Source organism: Chaetodon trifascialis, chromosome 9, assembly GCF_039877785.1.
Source record: "Chaetodon trifascialis isolate fChaTrf1 chromosome 9, fChaTrf1.hap1, whole genome shotgun sequence".
NCBI classification, from domain to species: domain Eukaryota; kingdom Metazoa; phylum Chordata; class Actinopteri; order Chaetodontiformes; family Chaetodontidae; genus Chaetodon; species Chaetodon trifascialis.
This window is the reverse complement of record NC_092064.1, coordinates 10595268-10617303: the sequence shown is the minus strand read 5'-3', so window position 1 is coordinate 10617303 and position 22036 is coordinate 10595268. Positions and strand designations below refer to the sequence as shown.

Genomic DNA, 22036 nt, shown 5'->3' with positions numbered 1-22036 from the left:
CGCGTGTACATATGAAGCAAGCCTCTAAATTTCTATCACTATTAACGGTTGGCACGTTGTAAAAAGTCCAGCGAGACTTTTATTGTGGCAGAGGAGAGTGGGTCATGTGGCCACAGCTCGACCAATAGAAGCGCAGAATGGGTTCGTTTGCGGAAGTTATCGAGGAAGCGTGTCGTATTTGAAACGAGAATAACAATAAAAAGAAGTTAGTATTTTGTCGATTTTAATGTTGTCTCTGGGCACAAACGCGAACTAAGTCGTGTCCCACATGATTAACTTTTAGTATTTCTTTCGTCTGTTCAGCATCTGCCCGTAGAGCTGGTCATTAGAGTTCTCAGTTATGTCCAAATCAACAAGAAGCGACTCCAAAGGACACGAGTCAAAACACCTGCCTATCTATCAGCACAAAGCCAAGCTAGTCCAGGCTGTTAAAGACAGCACTTTTCTGCTGGTCACCGGTGAGACTGGCAGCGGGAAGACGACACAACTTCCGCAGTACCTGCATCAAGCAGGTAAGCTGTCGTTCTGCTCTCCTGTCCGCGGCAATGTGACGTTTGTCAGGTTAGGATACAGATGTGACCACTGGATTGTCCTCTTTTTGTGTAGGGCTTTGTAAAGATGGCAAAATCTGCATCACTCAGCCCCGCCGGGTGGCTGCCATCACAGTGGCCCAGAGGGTAGCCCAGGAGATGCAGTGCACCCTGGGTAGAGAGGTTGGCTACCAAGTGCGCTTTGATGACTGCACATCACAGGTGAGACCACTCATCCCCTGTGCAAAAATCCACTGTATTTACTGTGAATATCTGATGACACAAAGATGTGACTGTGTTTGAGCCAGGACACGGTGGTGAAGTACATGACAGACGGCTGTTTGCTCAGAGAGACCCTGGCAGATCCTGTGCTCTCTCAGTACAGTGTTGTAATCTTGGATGAAGTCCACGAACGCAGCCTCAACACAGTGAGTCAATATGTGACACTGACCCAGTGTCATTCACATAGATCATTTCAAAAGCTGCAGCTAAAGATTATTTTCATTGTTATTTAATCTATCGATTGTTTTCTTACCCCGCCTCTCGCCCATTGTAGCTGGGATAGGCTCCAGACCCCCGCAACCCCGAAAGGGATAGGCGGTATAGATAATGGATGGATGGATGGATTGTTTTCTTGGTGAATCGATTAGTTGTTTGGTTGAAAAAAATGTCAGGAAATTGTGAAAAAAAACTCAATCAGTGTTTCCCAAAGCTCAAGATGATGTCCTCTAGTGTCTTATATCCACAACCTGAAGCTGTTAATCCTTCTGCTCTAATCATTTCTGCACCATACTGTCAGATGCATACATATTCTTCTGATGCACACGCTGAGTACGTGTGTTTGTTGCAGGATATTCTTCTGGGTTTATTGAAGAAAATCTTCTCCAACCCTGCCAAGGCCATCAAGGGCCGCTCTTTCCCTCTGAAAGTGGTGGTGATGTCCGCCACCTTGGAATCTGACAAACTCTCAGCCTTTCTCGGCGACTGTCCCGTCTTTACTATTCCTGGGAGGACTTTTCCAGTCACCTGCACGTTTGGCTCTGCTGTAGGACCTAAAGACGTAGAGAGCGCTGCTTATGTGAAGGAGGTACTGAGTTTCAGCTTTGTGTCAAATGTTGAGAGCCCCTTAATGTTTTAACTTGGTTTCACAGCTTCTCAGTCATTACAGATCAAGTGTTCATTTGAAATGCTCCTCAGGTCGTCAAAATGGTCCTTGATGTGCACACCAGTGAAATGAGTGGGGACATTCTTGTGTTTTTGACAGGTAAGTCATGAATATCAAGCCTGTAGATTGCAGCATATCTGAACCCTGACAAAATCCGCCACATTAATCCTCCTTGTTTGACAGGTCAGTCAGAGATTGAGCGTGCCTGTGACTTGCTGTTTGAGAAAGCGGAATCTATAGATTACCGCTACGATGTGCAGGACCAAACGGTGGAGGGCCTTCTTATTTTGCCCCTTTATGGATCCATGCCCACTGGTAAACACCTACAACAGCTGTTCCACCTTGTTTGATGTTAACTTGTTGTGTTTTCCAGGTTAAATCAGCATCTTTCTCTGTGATGTTACCATGATTGTTCTGCAAAAGAAAACACAGATCTGTCTCGTCATAGATCAGCAGAGGCAAATCTTCCAGCCTCCACCTTCAGGGATCAGGAAGTGTGTAGTGGCCACGAACATTGCAGCAACATCTCTCACCATCAATGGCATTAAGTGAGCAAGGCCTGTGGTCACTGGCTTACCGCTACAACAATGAATAATCAGCATGATTCAAATATTTCACGGACATCTCTTTTCCCATAAAGGTACATCATAGACAGCGGGTTTGTGAAGCAACTCAACCACAACTCAAGAGTGGGCATGGATATCTTGGAGGTGGTGCCTATTTCAAAGTGAGTTTTTGAACGAGTGACATGCCATTTCGAACCTGCAAGAAAGGTTTTGTTAAAGTGATTTTCCTGCTAACACCCATGCCATTAAGAAAGCCTGCCAACAGAGATTTGGACTGAATTCTTTTGGGGGGATTTTCTGTGATTAGGAGCGAGGCTCAGCAGAGAGCAGGTCGAGCTGGAAGAACGTCAGCAGGGAAATGCTTTCGAATCTACACCAAGGAATTCTGGGAGAAGAGCATGCCTGAATACACAGTTCCAGAAATCCAGAGGACGAGCCTGACTGCAGTGATACTCACGCTCAAGTGCCTGGGCATTCATGATGTCATTAGGTACAGCGATATGCATTCTGTGGTTTCTTGCTCTCTTAAAGTTCCTCATTTCTTTACACTTCTCTTACCTTCTATAGTAAAGAGTTGTTTTCATTTAAGGTTCCCTTATCTTGACTGTCCAGAGGAAAGGTTTATTCTTGAGGCGTTAAAAAAGCTCTATCAATTTGACGCCATCGACAGGTGAGCGCTTAAACCTTGAATCAAGCTTTTTGTTTTTCCAAGCACAACAGTAGAGCGTTTGTGTAGCTCTCTGTGAAACTTTGTGAACTCTCACAGTGTCTCTCTGGCTGCAGGAGAGGTAAGGTGACCCGGCTGGGGGAGCTGATGGTGGAGTTCCCCCTGCACCCAGGCCTTACCAGAGCCGTGCTCAAAGCGGCCTCGCTCGGCTGTCAGGACCTGCTTCTCCCTGTGGCCGCCATGCTGTCTGTGGAAAACATTTTCATCAGGCCAGGTCAGATCTTGAGCTTTAAAGAACAAAAAGCATGTGCTAACTTCAAAAACACGAAACAAAAAGATCTTGTGTTGTCCAGTGGCAGAAATACTAAACAATTTCATAATTTAAAGTGTCTGGAAATGGCTTATGCAGAGATCTGTTGCAGTGTAATGCAATGGCTTGAGCTTTGCATTCACACAATTTTGAGTGATCTCTTCCTTCCTGCAGGTCACCCTGATAAGCAGAAAGAGGCAGATAAAAAGCACAGAGCACTGGCTACCACGAGCGGCAGCATGAACGACTTTGCCACACTCCTCAGTGTGTTTCAGTCATGCAAATCCAGGTAAACAACCTCACCGACTAATGCTGCAACATACGTCCGTGTTATTTCTTGCTGTGTGGGCAAACACGTGTCAGTTGGTCTGTCACTTGCATTGTCTTCAGGACTTTACACTGCCTTTCTTTTGCATTCTGCAGTGACAGACCCTCAGCGTGGTGTAAAGATAATTGGATCCACTGGAGGGCGCTGAAGTCTGCCTTCAGTGTGGAGACTCAGCTGCGAGAGATCCTCCTCCGCCTCACACAGGTACAGCAGTTTTTACTGAACTCCTGTGATCATGTTTGCGCCCCCACATCCATGTTCTGCAGTCTAATTTATTTCACTTTCCAGAAGAGGGATTTCCCTGTGGAAACATTTGATGGCAATAAGAGTGAACTCTTCAGACGATGCCTGTGCTCAGGGTACTTCACTAACGTTGCCAGGAGGTATCACCAAGCTTCATTTAAAATGATCAATTCATATTCGTTTATTAGCTCTTAATCATGTGCACTTTTCCTGGTTGTATAAAAAAATCGTTCAGTTATCTTTTCCCATCCCACGCAGGTCTGTTGGAAAGGTGTTTTGCACTATGGATGGCAATGGATCCATGGTTCACGTTCATCCATCGTCCTCGGTAGGAGTGTTTTTTATGAATTTGTTTAAAAAAATCTTGACTGCTTCATCCTATGATCATGATTCCTTGTTGCTCCAAGCTGTTTGACCAGGAGGACGAGCTGAACTGGGTCATCTTCCACGATGTTCTGGTGACTTCTCGGGTGTATATCAGGACGGTGTGCCCTGTTCGATACGAGTGGGTGAAGGACTTATTACCTAAACTCCACGAGGTGGATGTCTATGAACTGAGCAGCGTGGCAAGAGAAGAAGTGACCGATGAGGAGATGATAAAATGGGAGACCAGAGAAGCAGCTAAAAGGCAACCAGGTATTTAGAATAATTAGTAAGATAATTATTCGGAAATTGTGAAGGTCATTTTGGCATGAAGGTCTTAATTGTTTTATAGGGTGAACAAAGTTAACGTTTGGTTAAGCTGTGTCATTTACAAGAAACTGATAAATGACTGTTGTTTTTTCAGAGGTTTCTACTGAAGATGTCATGAAGAAGCTGGAGAAGCGGAACAACGAAACCACTGTCAGTGACGCTCGAGCTCGCTATCTGCAGCGAAAGCAAGAAAGACAAAGTAAAGCTCTTTGACGGAAATTGTTTGAGGACCTGATTCATCCAATAATAATGATCATCTGAATAATAAACTTTTTTTTTTTTACATTTATAACATTGCCCCGGTCTTTAATAACTTCATTTTACACACAATGCTGTTGCAGTAGTTGCTCTCATGGGTTTCTGACATCTAAAGAATAGGTGCTTCACTCAAAGCCACTGAGCTGACTGAAGGAAAACTATTGGTTTAAAGAGGAGGTGGGATCACAGGTTAAAAAGCACGCTTTGGGACATTTGACATGAGTCTGTGGAAGCCTTTAGCACTATCTGTCTCTCAGACAGTGTGTGCACCAGCTCTGCACAGTCGGGGTGAGGTTAAGGTTACATTATAGTACTTGATGTACTTTCACACCGACTGTTCAGGTGCAGTGGACCCTCTCTGGCCTCGTACGTCACTTCCTATTGTGTGCGTCTGCGGAGCTGCTGTACTGTCTGGCTGGGACGGAGGGTTTCCACGCTAAGCAGGCGACTAACCACATTAAACCCATAAAGAGGCGGTTTTGTCTGTCCAGGATTTGGAGATTATTTGTCGTTGTATCCAACATTACGGTCCATCAAGTTGGAGCTCAGTGGACTTTATTCTCTCGCTGGCTCGCAGACGTTTCAGTGAACCACTGCAGCAGCAACAGACCAAGCACGCCGCCGCTGCTGTTGTTGTGAGAGAAGAAAACAAGCTCGGCGAGCAGTCCGCTAAGCTGTGTGATCATTGACAGAGTTCAATACACACACGCTTCAAGTGATAACTGGTGGGAGCTTTGTGCAACATACCTCCGAGTCTCTTCAACAGTCGACAGCTGGAAATATTTTGTCGCTGAAGTCGAGGTAAGAAAAGCCGGGGTAATGAGGAGAACTAGCGCGAGAGGCTAACTGACATGCTAACTAGCCGTTAGCTTGGAAGCTATTTTGGCTAGCTGCCTTGTTTGGTCGTAACGCGGTCATGGTCAGTGTCCTCACTGCTGTCTGAGGCGCCACTTGGCCAAACTGTCCACCAGCTTTAGTCGAAGTGTTGTAGCAACCCGTGTGCTGTAAAGCTACGATACAATAGCCAACACCCTGCCTTGGACTGGGAAGGTAACGTTTGTTGACTTTGCCTCAGTTAGCTAGCTAGGTATCGTTACTACGCTGAGGATGAGTATGCCACAACGTTAACTTGCGTTAATGTTTACGTGGGGCGCCTTGTGGTCGTATATAGTTTGTAATTATCAAGACGTTAACTTTAATCAAATATAATTATCTAGCTGGGTAGCAATTTAAAGTAAGTTACAGATATTTGTGGTCTCTTTATTGTTTTCTCAAGTTATGCTAGCCAACGTTATATGTAAACTAAGTACCTTAACGCTTGACTGGATCTTACTGTGGCTAGGTGTCCTATTTCTGAAGACCACTGAACTTTTTACTAGTGTACAATTAACAGTGAAGTTGTAGAGCACCCACCATTACTCTGGTCAGTCAAATTAGTAGGTGTTAAGTTATGTACAAACGTGGACGCACCTATGATGGCCATAAAAAAGTCAGATATCGTGGGAAGCGTTATCAGTGTTTATCTTTGCAAACAAAGCAGGTCAAACAGTCTTGGTGCTCCGCTGACTGTATGCACTGTAATATTCAACCCCATCACTTTCACTGAAATGCTGTGAAATTCTGGTAAACCTATTATCTAACATAAGCTGTTGATTCAGGGCTGACCCTGGATCACCAAGGCCTCTCCACAAACATTCAGCAAGAGCAGTGGCAGGCTATTACATTGACATAACAGAGCTTTGCAGCCATTTTGCTAATCGTTTGATCAATGCCATATTCGATATTTAATTTCTACCTGGCATCATTAAAGTAACAGTATCCACCATGTTAAGACAGATCACTACTCAGAAACACTGGGGTATGTGTGAAGAGATGATGGAGATACCTGAAGTTATCATGTCTAGCTCATGGTCCTTATAGTCATTATGCTTGGTTATCACTGTCATACGTGTTGGATGCTCTGATAAGAGGTGATGAGCAGACGTGCACATTTCAGCAGTTTTCTTTGTTGTGGAGTTGTGTTTCAAGGCAACAGAGGGCCTCAGAAGGTGAGGAATTTAGTCAAGCGCACTGCTGTGGTGACACCAGTCAGATAGGCATCAAGAGCAATACACAGAAAGTTTCCTTTGTTTTGAGAAATCAGTTTCACTTTATGTCTTAGCCTCCACCTTCCTGGCTCTCGTTGTACTTCCTTTAGGCCCCGTGTCTTTTCACATTTATTTTTCAATGTTGTGTTCCACTACATCCAAAATATTACCCGAGGCTATGTTTTTATTAAGGGACTGAATTGTAAATAGTCAGGAGTCACACAGCTGTTGTTGCTCACATATTTACAAGTCAGCTGAGGTTGTGGACGACATTTTAACGAAGAGTAGCAATAGTGCACCAACATTAAGCATTCACTTGCCATTCTGTCATTTTTTTTTCTAATATGGGGGTTTATAGCCCTTCACACTTGACTAAATGTTGGTCTCTGAGTTTTAATTACATGTTAAAACTACACCAGACTATGATGAGCACTGTTTTTGTATTTTATTGTCTGTCTCACACTAAGTGTATGCTCTGCATTAACTGTATCTTGTTCTGTTCTTTTCCTCCAGGTGTTACATTATATAGGTTTTTATTTTTTTATCTGAGCCACTGACGGGCATTTGACCAATAAGAACAGTTTGCACAATTTCCACCAGCTTGTCTGCCGCCCCCTCCCAATCCAGAGAGTCTTCTGCCCCAGCATGAATGAAGTCAGTGTTGTGAGAGAGGGATGGCTCCACAAGAGAGGTAAGGGGGCCCCTTGTGTTCACCGTCCATCATCTGAGTTTACATTAAAGTGATAGTCCATGACAAAATCTATAGTCCCAGTATTAAATAGATGAAAGTAAAGTATCATCCCTCACTGATGGTGAACACCTGTGCTCAGCATTACAATTTATCTATTGTAATAATATGGCGACAGGGAATGGCCACAGTAAAGCCAAATACTCAAGCAAGAAGTCAAACATCAAAAGTCAACTGGATCAAAAATCTTCACCTGTATGTTTTCCAGGTGAATACATTAAAACTTGGCGGCCTCGTTACTTCATCTTAAAGAGCGATGGCTCCTTCATCGGTTACAAAGAGAAGCCTGAGGTGTCCAGTGACCACAGCCTACCACCACTCAACAACTTCTCTGTTGCAGGTCAGTCTTCCCTTCTGGCTGGCAAATTTCAATAAGTTCCTGATTGAACTCTGAGAGGTGTGTTCATGTGTTGTTGTTGGTGCCTTCAGTTCATCAGTGTTAGCTGATGTGTCTGTGCCTTCCAGAATGCCAGCTGATGAAGACAGAGCGCCCCAGGCCCAACACGTTTGTCATTCGTTGCCTGCAGTGGACCTCCGTCATTGAGCGTACCTTCCATGTAGACAGCAACGAGGAGAGGTAAAACACATTCATTCCAAGGGTTAAATTTTAAGGACGTTTCTGAAAAGTTGTCTGTCTACACTGAAACACCAGAACGGAGATAAAAAAAAATTTCAAATTTAAATTATTTCTGGAATTAAATGATTTTTTGTTGTTAAGTAAGACAAGGCTTTCTTTAATGGAAGTAAAGACAGAAGTGCTCAAGGAACAATGTTTTCACTAAATCAATCACGGAGGGCCTAAATGGACCGCTGTTTGCTACAGGCAGGGAAATTTAGTTTGTGAGAGTAGGAAAGACCATCATGCTCGAAATAGGATTCTGTGCCAGATTAAACCTGATTTATTCACCCCTAACCCGAGCAATCGTCATTGAGTTTTGTTTACATCGACTCTGCCAAGTACCAAATCCCAGCAGCCCCCCAGATTATCCTCTACCTTCTAAACTCAATTTGCTAGGCTACTGTTTCTCCCTTAAAATATATTTTTGGCACAACATCGACAGTATAACATCTGTCTGAGTACAATGAGTTTACAAAAATATATCATTGCTTTCTATAATTTGTATCTCAAGGCAAAACTTCTGCCAATTCAAACGTTTTTTAGCAAAGATTCAGAGTAATGTAGACACGGCCTTGGCTAGATTTGATAAGGGCAATGTGTGTTTTCTTCTCCATTAGGAAAGAATGGATGCGATCGATCCAGGCAGTGGCAAATAGCCTGAAGAGTCAGCAGCAGGATGAGGAGCCCATGGAGATCAAATTTGGCTCACCAAGTGACAGCAGCGGCACAGAGGAGATGGAGATTGCTGTGTCCAAATCCCGCACAAAAGTGGTCAGTATTTGCACAAGCAGCGCCTGGCAGCTGAGTGTTTGCTGTGTTTGTCCAGCTAAGCTCATCTTTATTGAGCAAGTTGTTCAAACTTTAAGCCTCTTTCTCAAAGCTTTTTGGTGAAGCAATCTTTAAATGAGTGGAGGGTAACATTTGTGTATGTATTTTGTCTAGTGCTGATTCACCCCAAGTGATTCTGAATGGCTCTTGGTTCACGGACATCATTTGTCTCGTAACTGCTGACTTTGTCCTCCAGCATAAAAAGTCTGTAGGGATGCAGTCTATAAAGCTGTTGATGTGTACTAATCAAGTGGATGTATTTCCTCAAAGTAGTTCAATTTGGATTAGTTATTTTGTGAAAAGTGTTTTGCTACTTGTATGGGCCTAACCTTATTTGAATGACTTCCAGCTTGACATTGTATGTGATAGGCTTTGAACAGTGATCTGTGACACATTTGTCACTATAGCCCTGCAAAAGTCTTCGGTACTTTTTTCAGTGTCGAGAAGAGTCCTCTTCCTTCCTGTGGCTTCTCAAGTGTTAAAGGCCCAGTTCTTTAATTTTAAGAGAAACCTTTCTATAGATAGAATTCAGCATGTCATAGAGATTAATGTGTGTGTTAGAGTAAATCATATGTACTGGCCAACATCAGCAGTGGGGACAGGATATTGGGGAGCCACTGACTAATCAGAATTCTGGTACATTACATTAATACTGCACATTTTAAAGACAGACATTTTTAACTCCTGTTAAAACCCACAGATGTAACATTGAGTGTGTGTTTAAGAAAAGGTGGTATGAGCTCACTGTCACGCACAAGCAGATGTGTGCACCTTTGTCACGGCTCACCTTTGACCATTGTTCCTACAGACCATGAGTGATTTTGACTACCTGAAGCTGCTGGGGAAAGGAACATTTGGGAAAGTGATTCTGGTGAAGGAGAAGGCCACGGGGATGTACTATGCTATGAAAATCCTCCGCAAAGAAGTCATCATTGCTAAAGTTAGTACTAATAAAATCGCAGTAAAATATTGACATTAAACTGTTTTGGAACATTATTGCTGTCTGTTAGTATGAGTATTGCATGTTCTGAACGTTTGTGTGTGTATTCCTCTAGGATGAGGTGGCACACACAGTTACAGAAAGCAGAGTTCTCCAAAATACGCGGCATCCCTTTCTAACAGTGAGTTACCAATGCCTGTACTGTCGCCTCATTTGTGCTTTCCAAAATGAACGGACCATTTAATGAGTGTAATGCAGTCACTAACTTTTGTTTTCCTCCCCTGCAGACACTAAAATATGCATTTCAAACGCATGACCGGCTATGCTTTGTGATGGAGTATGCAAATGGAGGAGAAGTAAGTTTTCCTCTTTCTCATCTGGCCCACAATTGTGTCTGATGTGTTTATATGCAACACCGACTCTCAAAAGGTTGGGACACTGTAAAATGTAAATAAAAACAGAACAGCATCATTTTCAAACAAACTGTCTTTTCAAACAAACTGTCAACTGTTGTCCAAAGTGTTCCTGAGCCCATGTATTAATATCCTTCAAGCAATCATGTGTTTCACAAAGTTGTGAACCTCGCTCCGCCCTTGCTTGTGAACAACTGAGCCTTTCAGGATGCCCCTTTCACACCCAATCATGATACTCTCACCTGTTACCAATCAACCTGTTTACCTGTGGAATGTTCCAAACAGGTGTTTTCTGAGCATTCCACATCTTTCCCAGTCTTTAGTTGCTCCTGTCCCAACATGTTTGAAACATGTTGCATCAAATTCAGAATAAGGAGATATTTACAAAAATCAACAAAGCTGATGAGGTCAAACATTAAGTATATTCCCTTTGTACTGTTTTCAGTTGAGTATATGTCAAGAAGGATCAGCAAATTATCACATTCAGTTTTATATATGTTTTACACAGCGTCCCAGCTTTTTTGGAATTCCAAGTCAAGTGTCTTTATGAAATCGAGTATCTCAATGGACATGGAGAATTGTCCCTCATTCCCGTGTGCTCTTTCTTCTCAGCTCTTCTTTCACTTATCACGGGACAGAGTCTTCACAGAGGACAGAGCGAGATTCTATGGTGCAGAAATAGTATCAGCACTGGAGTACCTACACTCACGCAATGTAGTTTACAGGGATTTAAAGGTGAGGCGTCTGCTTGCTTTGATAGCATAGTATGTTTATTCCTACCCTTTTTTCATACACTACTCAAAGGTGCTGCCCACTGTATCCCATTTTTCAGTCCTTTTCCCACCATAGCTGTCAACTAATCTGACTGAATCTTTGCCCACACAGCTGGAGAACCTCATGTTAGACAAGGACGGCCACATAAAAATAACAGACTTTGGGCTGTGTAAAGAGGGGATCACAGACGGAGCCACCATGAAAACCTTCTGTGGAACCCCAGAGTACCTGGCACCAGAGGTGAGTCTGCCACAGCTGTGAGACATTCAGTGTGTTTTGTGACCAGGATTATGTAAAACTGACGCCACAGGGCTGATAAGTACACGATGGAAACTGGCTTTAATGGGTTGGCAGTTTCATGTCTGAACATTTTGGAGGAACTTTGTTGACCTCATTGTGTGAAAACCAAATAGGACAGTAGGCCGGTTGGGAAAGCTGGTTGTCAGATTGCAGTGTTGGTGCTTTGGCAATCACGACGACTAAATGCTAATGCTATGAAAATGCTAACTGACATGTAGAACATTGACAATTATCTGGTTCCTGGGATGGAAAAGGTTGCTTTCTCAAAAATTAAATGTCCTCCAGCGAAATGTATCCGTATAGTAAGAACATTCATTTTGTATTTTGTAGTCATTTTGTCTGTATAAATAGAAACGAAACATTTTGACTGTTTTATTTCTCTCTCTCATCTCTTTGATTTCCTACCCTTTCAGGTGTTAGAGGACAATGATTATGGACGGGCAGTGGACTGGTGGGGACTGGGCGTGGTCATGTATGAGATGATGTGTGGCCGGTTGCCCTTCTACAACCAGGACCACGAGCGTCTCTTTGAGCTAATCCTCATGGAGGAGATCCGCTTCCCCAAGAACCTGGCTCCCGAGGCCAAGGCCCTGCTAGCCGGTCTGCTCAAAAAGGACCCCAAACAAAGGTTTGTGGTTTGCAGCTGCACCGTGATAAACAAGCACTAATTTAGCAAATACATGAAGAATAATTCAAGATACAACAGGAGGATTATTGTGGTAAAAAAGTGTCACTAATGCTGCCAATATCAGTATTAACACTGAATAAGGATCCTTTGAATTTGGTTATTGAAGGAATGTGACCAAGAAATGTGCTGGATGGGACAAATAAAAGAGTAAAGTAACAGTGTTGTGATATTAAACAAGGTGCACTTAATTTAAGGTAAAATAGATGCTTACTGTTTATGTACAGACTGACCAGTTTCTGAGGATGCAACTGTACAGCTTGAGAAAAACGTTTTCTTTGCACCTGTCCACTGTGCTTGGGAGCACCACATATTGAACTGTAAAATAAGTAACAACATTATTAAGCCCTTGTTCCTTCTTAAGTAGTTTTGATACAGGGTAATGGCTATAAACAAGGACGTAATTGATTGTTGTTTTGGTCGAGTCCCGGTGTTTCTGGGAACAGTCGAATAACTGCTAATATTAGCACACTGAGCACCGCCTGCAGGCTTCCTAACACATGCACTTGTAAGCAGTGGGGAAATGAAGAAAACATTGTATCTAGAAATTGGTAAATACAAAGCCAGAAGGGAACAACACAGTGTGTGTTGGACATTTCTAATGACAGTGTTTGCACAATTATCTGTGTAAAGAGAAGGTGGCTGCTGAGTGGATGATGGTGGTGATGATGATGGTGTTTTTGTTTTGTTTACAGGCTTGGAGGCGGACCAGATGATGCCAAAGATGTGATGACCCACAAGTTCTTCACCTCCATCAACTGGCAGGATGTTATTGAAAAAAAGGTGAGGTGCTGAGAGGGGAAAAAAACAAAAACAAATGACTTGACATTTAAAATAAGATGTTCAGAATGTAAAATGATCTGCTTCTCCTCAGCTTGTTCCGCCCTTCAAGCCCCAGGTCACATCAGAGACGGACACACGTTACTTCGATGATGAGTTCACAGCACAAACCATAACAATAACTCCCCCTGACAAGTGTAAGTAGATAGACATCTGTCCTTTGTGCTTTAAGGGTGTACTGTCTAAGATATGGCCTGAATTTTAACTTGAAACATTCAACAAATGACCTAACATCAACAAAATGTGAGGAACAGTCCTGACCTTATGTCGCAGATGTCTGTGTATTGTTTGCAGAGATACCTCCTAACGTTAGCATGCTAACCAGTTAGCTGCAGCCCGTCCTGTCTCATAATACCACTTTGTACCTCAAAGTCTATCTATTATAGGTGATAGTCCAATGGTATAGCCCCCTGTCGTTTCAGCCGGGAGATGGATGCCAGTTTGCTATGTTTTACAAGCTCTCAGCTTTTTTAGTCTGAAAAAATAACAAAATAATCTCACAAAATGTCCTTTTTTAAACAGAAAAATATGATCATAAATCTTTTGAATTCATGTTTCTCTACTTTACTGAACTAAGACAAGCTTAATCATGAACTCAACATAAAACACTTTTCATTCAAACTCAATCACAAACTCTGGTTTGGTTTTCCAAGTAAGGTGTAATGCTCGTGATGAGGTGATGACCGGCCTTCCTCTCACTGCTTTCCTATCCCGGCCGTCTGCGCCTTCATCACCCCCAGAGTCAGACTCGTGGTCGCAGCTGCTGTAAATCACTTCAGCACCATTTTCCTTGTCATCCAACAGGCCTCCTTTGGAGGCTGTGTTCAGTCCCGATCCGGCCGCATTCACTTGGGGGCTGATGAGCTCAGCTCTACTGGCCACTGCGTAAACACCAGCAATCCCCTGCTGCTCCGAGCTCTAGGTTGGGACAGACTTTAGGGCTATTAGCTGCTTGGCTAACTGAGCTAACTAGCTAACGGCAGCTACAGCAAAGACAGCAGCAGTAGCTGTGTTAATCTGCTGCCCGCTATTTGTTTTGAGTGGCCTCCAGCAGGTGGCCAATTCTTACACATTATACCCTTTAAAGCTGGATTTATTCGCATTTATTGGCATGTTTTCAATTTATGGATGTTTTTTTTCTCTCTCTCCCTGTCTGGTTACTCCAGATGACAGTTTAGATGCAGAGGATTCAGATCAGCGTACGCACTTTCCTCAGTTCTCCTACTCTGCCAGCATACGGGAATGATCACTCAGACTCTTGAACAAGCAGGCAGGCTTACACATGATCACAATCCCACATACACACTTGCACTGCTGGGGAATTTGAACGACACAAACAAAAACTGGCACAAGACACATTTTCATTCGGTCTTTAACGCACACGCACTCACAGACACGCACACACATATATACTTGCAGATCAGACGTGACAGGGATCATAGAGTATGAAATGAACACACAGGCGGTGAATGACTGACCTCAGCAGGTTTGTGTGGACAGACTGGCAGCTTAGTCTCTGTACGTCCTCTCAGGGTTGGCTTCATGCTATCCTGCAGGACCTCTGCTGCACTACACTGGGTACCACATCAAAGCCTTGACACTTTGAAAACCAGGTTATGCCAGCAAGTACCACCTCTTTACCAGCTCTACCCATGCTACACACACACACACACACACACACACACACACACACACACACACACACACACACACACACACACACACACACACCCACCAACCCATGCATAGACTGCATATGTATACACACAAAACGTACTTGATAGAATTTTTAAAAAAAGTATAATCAAAATTAGGAAATGGTAAAGATTTGGGGAAAAGACAAAATTTTATTTCATCGATTGTTATGGTTTTAAATGTAAAGCCATATTTCTGCATTTTTTTTGCAATTAATTTTTTTCATTTTTTTTAACAAGTGCTCTTTCTGGAAGTTGCTGTTACAAATCAAGCGTGGGACTTTTCCTACAGTCGGGGGGAAATGGGGAAGAGGGGGAGGGGAGGAGAGTTGCCATTTCTGTGTTTGCACTGCACGTGTGTGTATAAGCGAATGGACGACCAGATGTGTGAATGTGTGTGCGTGTGTGCATATGAGTGCAGGAGAATGTATGAACGACCATTATGATTCTCCACCATCCATTTGTGTCTGTTTTTTTTTGTTTTTTTTTTTGCATGTTTTTAAACTCTGAACTATTGCTGGAATATCAACGAGAGAGGACACTACACGGCGCACTCGATGGCCTTTTTTAAAAGGGAACAAGCATGTGACATTTCTGATTGCTGCGAGCAGCTCGGCGCTACATCGACTCCGTCAGGAATAGAAATTGGGATGTCTTGCATGGACAACCTTTGCTTTAAAAGCTGCGTTCATTGAACTCGAAATGATGCCGCAGTCAGGCTCTGAGAGTCCATATCATTGTGTCCAGACTGACTTACCAACCAGCTAGCTGCTGGCTGGCAAGCAAGCAAATTTTCATGAAGGCCAGTCGCACTAAGTGTTAAAGACCGAAAGAATAGAAGGAAAGAGGAGAGTAGAGTCTAGATGCTTGACCACAGCTGTTCCCCAACCTGTCTAGAGAGACCGATGTAGACGAACACAGCCATTCGCTATCCTCGATCCAGTAATTCTCACTTTCTAGCTGAAGAGTTAGGCACCAATCTTTTATTGATTTTTTTTCCATTTGTAATGTCAGCGTAAGTTTCAAAAATGTTTTTCAAAGAAGCCTCTGAGTGTTCCCGTATTTAAAGAATGAGAGTTCAATCATTGTTGTTTTTGATGAGGCCAAAAATTGACTGACTTGGTGGGCGTTAAACACTTCAAATGATTCCACATTTGATGTTCGGAACCTTTGATTTGCGTTTTCCTTCATGCTGCGTCGAAGCACAAATCTACGGCGTCGTGTGTCTGGAGCAACAGTCTGCAGGTTTACAATCCAACTAAGCGCTGCGTGAGCTGGCTGACCAACCTTCAACCTGCAGACAGGTGGAGCTAATCAGGACGTCAGCGGTGACGAGTTGAAATGTAAATCTGCGTACTTTGAGTGGAGGCAGCACATCCCTGAGAGAGTTTTTGGACAGCATGTTGACGCAAACATTTTATATTCCATATTGCTGGAAGAGATGTTGGTTGCTTTTTGAGCTTCACTAAAGGAACATCAAGATCTTTTTTTGTTTGTCATCGTTTTGTTTTGTTGATTTTTTCTCTCTCTTTTTTTGTCCATCTGTTTCTCAAATTTTGGAAGACTCATTGTCTTGTTTAAGTATACATTATATAAAATATATATATTAAAAGTTTTTAAACGGCTTTCTTTTTGATTAAGTCCTTCATTTCAAGGGGTTTTTGTTTTGGGATTGCTTATTTTCACTAACATGATCACTAAAATAATTCTTAATTCGTTTCACAATTCATAATTTCATACTTTTTCATCCATTCTCTGCAGAGCACTAACTCTACAGCGATGTTGTTTTAAGTTTTTGTAAAAACATTACAGGCATTTCCCCCTCATCTCACACATTAATTTGTTTTTAAGTTTGTGTGAGTGACCGAGCGACAAAAGGTGAGACGTTTGTGTGAAAGTGGTGACGAGGACACAGAAAAGCAGCAAGTTTTTGACTCATCGCTGGGCAGCAGGTGGCCCCAGTTCCTGCAGATGATAATGTGATCAAATGGCTTTGATTTACAGTTCACAACTCCAGCACCTCTTCTCACTGGCTCAGGCACAGCCATCATACTCTAGCCTAGTGTCCTGCTTTGGAAGCAGCAGGATCGGATATCAGAACCACTGCACTGATGGACTCCACTGTGGATTTGCCTTCATTGCTATCATGGCCGTAAGGGGGTGCTGCTGAATTTTTTAATATTGGTTGTGAAGCCATACTCTGAACCTCGCTGCTGGCCACGCTTTAAGCAATGCTTCACAGCTAAACATGCAAGTTAATACCCCTGACCTCTCCTGTAGGCATACACAGGCACAGCAAGTGCCTCTTCACTATTGTGTAAATACCAAAAACAAACGATTAAAAAAAAAAAAAAAAAAAAGCTTGATGGTGAATGCGGCATTAGTAGAAGGGGAGGCCTGCAGCTTTGTAGTATTTGATTTGCAGCTTTACTATGATTACCTTGCTTATCTGTATATTTGAATGTGATCAACAGTCACGAATGTCACACCTGATGCTGGTGTCACAAGATTTTTTTTATTTTTATTATTATTATTTTTTTGCTTGTTGCTGTTAGATGAGGCTCAGAGGGCAATGAAAAAAAAGCAATCTTTAATGGGAGGACATTGTCCTGGTAGACAGTTTCAGCCCCCATTTGCAAGACTTTACAATGTAACGGGTGATACCTGCTACAGTATGGTAGCTTAAACATTTGCAACTATAATGTGCCAGTAAACGTTTTTACCGAATAAAGCTGTCTGTGTCTTTCTTTACAGTGTGCACCTGCACAGTCTTATGAAATCAACTGCAACAGCTTTGCGATCTTTGATAAAGCTTACAGTAAAGAGGCGTTCAATGCATCCCGACTAGAGCCGCAGCTCCAGGAAATAAGGCTGTTTCAATGTGACAAGGAACTTAAAATCCCCCCAAAAAATCCGTTAAATTTCACACATACACATGATAAGAGCTGTAGTAGTTTTGCAGGGTATACATAATTTGCATGATTTTCCAAGATCTAATTCATGTCATTCCATAAAGTCACATGAGATCCACAATAGATGTGGTGTCTTTGTGTGAGATGCGATAAGATGTTTACTGTAGAACTCTTAAGACATATTGCTATATTTGAGTGCACAGCAGACTATTTCACACTGACCCACAACGTAACCTGTAAGGAAAAAAAAAACAAAAAAGCCGTCACACTGAGCAAAACGCGGACCGGAAGTGCTGATCCTCACCCAGTCCACCTTGACACCGGTGTGCCCACCCCAATCAGCGCGGCCCACCTGGCTTTATCAGCCGCTGTCCGGACAGCATGGCTGCTCTCTATGCTTCACGCCTTCGCCGACACCCGTGGATAAGTAGCTGCAGCGGCCCGACAAGGGAACTCTGTCTCCGGCTGTGACCATGGCCAGGACTGGTTTCTGCGACCCCAAGCCCCTGCTGGACTTACACAAGAAGGTGAGCATCTGCTCGGTAGGAACCAATCTCAACCATGTTTTCATAAGAAAGTGAAGACTTGATATGTACCAGTTTCCAGGAGCTTAAACTGAGGTGCGACAGGTTGTTCATCTTTTCCTCTAATGAGCCTGTTAATTTCTTTGCTAAAAAGTGATTGTAGGTAGCAAGTAGATGGTGTCTATTGGGGAATTAAAAACAAATTGATGAAACCTTCATTTCAAGTTATTACATTCACCTGCAATGATCTCAGGTGTGAGTCTGATTAGACAGCTGGAGAGGGACTTGGAGTCTTGATGAGCAGAACTAAAACCACTCTTTGACAACATTAATTTCAATTTCATTCATTCATATTAGAGTTCTTTCAGTGGTTGTGGTGACAAAAATGGGCAAGAATGCATTTTTAAGTGTCCAAGATCACATCAGCATCTGTGCAAAGACTGTTTTTCCTCCAGGCAGATGAGAGGCATGCCCCATTAAGAACTTGGGCTAATGCCTGTGGGCCTATAGATTGCTGGCAGCCTGTGGAAGTGGACGAGTCCGGGATGCCCCCTTTCAAAATGGAGACAGACGGCAGATGGGTACGTGGTTTCTTTCCTGCCATCATCTTTGTCCTAGCTTCTGTTTTAGCTTCTTTTCCCAGCATATTGGTCTTACATGATGACTAAGTGGTTTGTGTAATTTGGATGTGAAGGGTCTGCCCTTTACATTAATAGAGGCTTTTATTTGTAGTCTTGCTGATCTGTGAATATAAGATGACGCATTCACTGTAGACTCCTCTGGATCAGAGCATCAGGAGTATTGAGTTTTGTTTTGCTTTTTTCTGTCACACTCATCACAATCCCATTGTCACATGCGTGTCGCACTGATGTGTAAGGCGCTGTCTGTTTGCAGGGGAGGAGGTTATCAATGCAAACAAGTGAAGACATCATCATGGAGTTCCATGACGACAGTCAAACACGCTCAGCTGGTAGTGTAACCATTATCGAAGGTTTCCAAACTTCTTTTCACACCAGAGCCTCTCCAAGCTGCACAAAATAATGTGCATGATATCATTCCTCGCTGTCCTCCTTTTCACCCTTTGCAGCAGATGGGTGTGTGGAGCAGCCTGTGCTTCGTCGGCCCCTCGGGCTGCAGGGTCTTCTCAGCCTACAGGCACTGGTGCCCAGCTTGCTGCGCCATGAAGTGGAGACGGCACTGGAGAAGCTGGACCTCATATGGGACCGGACATATGCCTGGGACATGTTCTTGGATATGATGGTGAGACCTCATGAGCAGAGGTTTAACACATTTATCTAGTGATTCTCATATTCTCTTTAAGAGAGGAATGTTTGTCTAAAATGTACTGCATGCGGACATCATCACTAATTGACGGGCAACCTAGAGGACTGGCACAAACCCGTCTCACACTGTATCTCTTTTAAATATTTAGTGTGTGCCTCCTGTTTTCTGGTTTCACCCTGCAGAGAACTCAGACTCAATACTGTTTTCCCAACGCCGACCTGCCCCGACACTTCACTGAAGTCACTCGTGCTGTCCTGGTAGACTGGCTCATTCAAGTTCATGTAAGTCTCCGTGTGGATGGAGGAAGTCTTCTCTCAGAACTGTAGCAAAAGGATGGCTGCTTTGTCTTTTGGCGTCTAAACACTTGAGTTGCCTGTTAGGGGGAAAATACCATTGATGTTCCATTGGGAATGCGGCTACATAATAGGAATAATTCCTCATTTTAAGAAATAAGCTTTTTCACTCTCTTGCAGAGAGTTAGATTAGATTGACCTTCAAAGCTCAATAATTAATATTTGTTTAATCCATGGAAAAAACAACATTTAGGATTGTGGTTGAGGGAGTCATGTAGCTCATGTTTACTGTCAATCTCCCTTAGTTTTCAGCAAGAAAGCTACTTCCCAAAATGTCAAAACTATTACTAAACATTTATTTATTTATCATGAATTGTGTTTGCTCTTGAATGCACTGTTTACTGCCTGCCAGGAGATGATGCAGTTTCAGGCAGAGACCCTCTATCTGGCCGTGCACCTCCTCAACCGCTCCCTGCAGCAGATCAAGGTGACCACAGCCAACCTGCAGCTCCTTGGTATGGTTTGCCTCTTCATTGCTGCAAAGAAGGAGGAGTGCCTCCTGCCCGAGGTACGCTGGCTCAGCCCCCCCAAATATAAAGCTAGAGTCTGATATATTTGCTTGATTGCTCGTGGGCTCTGCTGACATATCTAAATAATCCATGACTGGTTTGTTGCTGTCTGAGTAGAGCAAATGATGCTTTAGGTTTCTTTATTTTTAGCCAGTTCTAAAGTACCAAAACTTATTTCTGTGCTTCTTCCAGGTGTCTGGACTCTGCTACTTGATGGACCACACGTACACTAAGCATCAGCTGCTGCGTATGGAGCGCAAAGTCCTCTGCGGGCTCAAGTTTGATTTGTCCTACTGTCCCCCTCTTCACTTCCTTATTCTCCTCGCCTCCATTGCTCGCTGCAGTGCTAAGGTAGCTATACAACTTTAATACAGGCATCCTCAAAACAAGTGTTGGTGAGGTTATTATTCAGTATGTGAGATCTGCAGTATGTGCCACCAGATGGTGTGGATGGCTCGCTATCTGCTGGAGCTGTCTCTCCTTGAGGGCCAGTGCGTGGTGTTTCTGCCCGTGCAGCTGGCAGGAGCGGCCCTCTGTTTGTCCCGCCAGGTTCTGCAGGAGCCTCCAACACCAGAAGGGGAGGCTGCCTGGTGTCTGGCCTCCAGCGTCCATGTCGGCAGGTGTGTATTGTCACTCCGAAGATGCCCTCTCCTTATACACAGTGACAGCCCTTACCCCGACATCATCTGCAGTGTCGTTCCTGAGCTCTGGCTTCCTTGCGGTCTGAACTTCACTGATGCAAAACTTTACTTTTTGTGTTTTTAGTCAGTCCTCATCTATCATACATGTCAGTTTTGACATCTGAATGCTTTGTTTTCCAGTGAGGCTGCCCTGCTGAGGATTATGCACATTCTGGCTAGTGCTGCAGCCAAGGCACACACCCGAGAAAACTGTGCTTCTTTTATTAAATTCTCCTCCCCAGAGACCATGCATGTCAGCAGACACCCGGGTCTAAAGAACGCCTGTGGTCTGCTGGGCATATACACTTGACAGTCCTAACTCATAGGAACTTAATTCTATCCCCAAGCTTCAAGTAGAGATACTAGTCCAGTACCCGAGGTCTTGGCTCTTGTAGGGCTGTACATTCTTTGCTATGGATCATGAGGAGTTACCATGGAGATGGGTGAGGAAGAAGAGTGAATTTGATGCCAAAGCTTGTTTGACAAAGAATTGCATGCACTTCGCATGTATGTGATTAGCCAACGTAGTTGCACACCTGTTTTATGATCTTATCTTGCAGCTGATTTAGGAAATATTTGAATTGTATTGATGTGTCCTTGTCTTGTCATTTGTGAAGATGGCAAATTTCTAAAGTTTTAATGTAAAAATAAAGTGTCTGCTGCAACATTTTCAGTTTTCGGTGTTTGTTATGCACAAACATATGCAATTTCTGCAAGTCCAAAAGGCTGCGACCTCAGGTCTACATGACAGCATGGCCACTTTTAGACTGCATTGTTGACCACTCCTGCTCACATGTGCAACTGGCTCAAAGGAGTCGGGAGAAATGTGGGGCAGCTGCGGCAGCATAACTTTGGATCAAGTATTTTCTTTTCAGTAAATGCAAAGAACCAAATGAGCCATGTTACACACCATTCATATTGTAACACTGTCTTTTTCAACATCAACGCCTGTTCCACAAGATGAGCTCTCAGTTATGCTCAGTGGAGTTGCAGGCTGTCATTCCAGCAAGGAGCAGTAGGTTTGTAATCACAGGCTACATGTCTGTAAAGCTGTCAGCTGCTGTTTGGGGTGAATGACACAACATC

The 22036-nt window shown here is 43.4% G+C and overlaps 4 protein-coding genes across 4 annotated transcripts in view; 3 read left to right on the top strand and 1 right to left on the bottom strand.

Moving 5' to 3' along the window:
- The window catches only part of samsn1a (SAM domain, SH3 domain and nuclear localisation signals 1a), a 279152-nt gene that overhangs the window by 45030 nt on the left and 212086 nt on the right, over nucleotides 1–22036 (bottom strand). The gene's annotated exons all lie outside the window — the stretch shown is intronic.
- Nucleotides 140–4790, top strand: dhx40 (DEAH (Asp-Glu-Ala-His) box polypeptide 40). Its single transcript, XM_070970800.1, has 17 exons — nucleotides 140–512; nucleotides 607–752; nucleotides 839–958; nucleotides 1381–1617; nucleotides 1728–1794; nucleotides 1879–2010; nucleotides 2144–2243; nucleotides 2336–2422; nucleotides 2569–2751; nucleotides 2851–2931; nucleotides 3045–3202; nucleotides 3413–3527; nucleotides 3662–3770; nucleotides 3855–3949; nucleotides 4068–4137; nucleotides 4217–4445; nucleotides 4597–4790. Exons 1-17 carry the CDS (start codon nucleotides 341–343, stop codon nucleotides 4713–4715), a joined length of 2220 nt encoding a protein of 739 aa, XP_070826901.1. The 5' UTR covers nucleotides 140–340; the 3' UTR covers nucleotides 4716–4790.
- On the top strand, nucleotides 5150–17019 carry akt2 (v-akt murine thymoma viral oncogene homolog 2). The gene is made up of 14 exons (XM_070970799.1): nucleotides 5150–5561; nucleotides 7361–7538; nucleotides 7804–7935; nucleotides 8061–8172; nucleotides 8832–8985; nucleotides 9851–9982; nucleotides 10098–10163; nucleotides 10270–10338; nucleotides 11008–11130; nucleotides 11281–11409; nucleotides 11883–12097; nucleotides 12850–12937; nucleotides 13029–13131; nucleotides 14161–17019. The coding sequence occupies exons 2-14, from the start codon at nucleotides 7493–7495 to the stop codon at nucleotides 14238–14240; spliced, it is 1449 nt and encodes a 482-aa protein (XP_070826900.1). The 5' UTR covers nucleotides 5150–5561; nucleotides 7361–7492; the 3' UTR covers nucleotides 14241–17019.
- ccnp (cyclin P) lies at nucleotides 18074–21260 on the top strand. The gene is made up of 9 exons (XM_070970673.1): nucleotides 18074–18142; nucleotides 18580–18705; nucleotides 19019–19115; nucleotides 19215–19384; nucleotides 19591–19689; nucleotides 20114–20269; nucleotides 20463–20621; nucleotides 20712–20890; nucleotides 21092–21260. The coding sequence occupies exons 1-9, from the start codon at nucleotides 18074–18076 to the stop codon at nucleotides 21258–21260; spliced, it is 1224 nt and encodes a 407-aa protein (XP_070826774.1).

Excerpts from the sequence above, each read along its gene's own strand:
- akt2 (XM_070970799.1), top strand. The coding sequence starts at position 7,493 with ATGAATGAAGTCAGTGTTGTGAGAGAGGGATGGCTCCACAAGAGAG. Across the intron at positions 8,173-8,831 it reads GTAGACAGCAACGAGGAGAG|GAAAGAATGGATGCGATCGA; the intron begins GTAAAACACATT and ends CTTCTCCATTAG. Across the intron at positions 13,132-14,160 it reads AATAACTCCCCCTGACAAGT|ATGACAGTTTAGATGCAGAG; the intron begins GTAAGTAGATAG and ends TGGTTACTCCAG.
- ccnp (XM_070970673.1), top strand. The coding sequence starts at position 18,074 with ATGGCCAGGACTGGTTTCTGCGACCCCAAGCCCCTGCTGGACTTACAC. Across the intron at positions 18,706-19,018 it reads TGGAGACAGACGGCAGATGG|GGGAGGAGGTTATCAATGCA; the intron begins GTACGTGGTTTC and ends GTCTGTTTGCAG. Across the intron at positions 20,270-20,462 it reads AGGAGTGCCTCCTGCCCGAG|GTGTCTGGACTCTGCTACTT; the intron begins GTACGCTGGCTC and ends TGCTTCTTCCAG.
- dhx40 (XM_070970800.1), top strand. The coding sequence starts at position 341 with ATGTCCAAATCAACAAGAAGCGACTCCAAAGGACACGAGTCAAAACAC. Across the intron at positions 1,618-1,727 it reads GCGCTGCTTATGTGAAGGAG|GTCGTCAAAATGGTCCTTGA; the intron begins GTACTGAGTTTC and ends AATGCTCCTCAG. Across the intron at positions 2,011-2,143 it reads TTATGGATCCATGCCCACTG|ATCAGCAGAGGCAAATCTTC; the intron begins GTAAACACCTAC and ends GTCTCGTCATAG.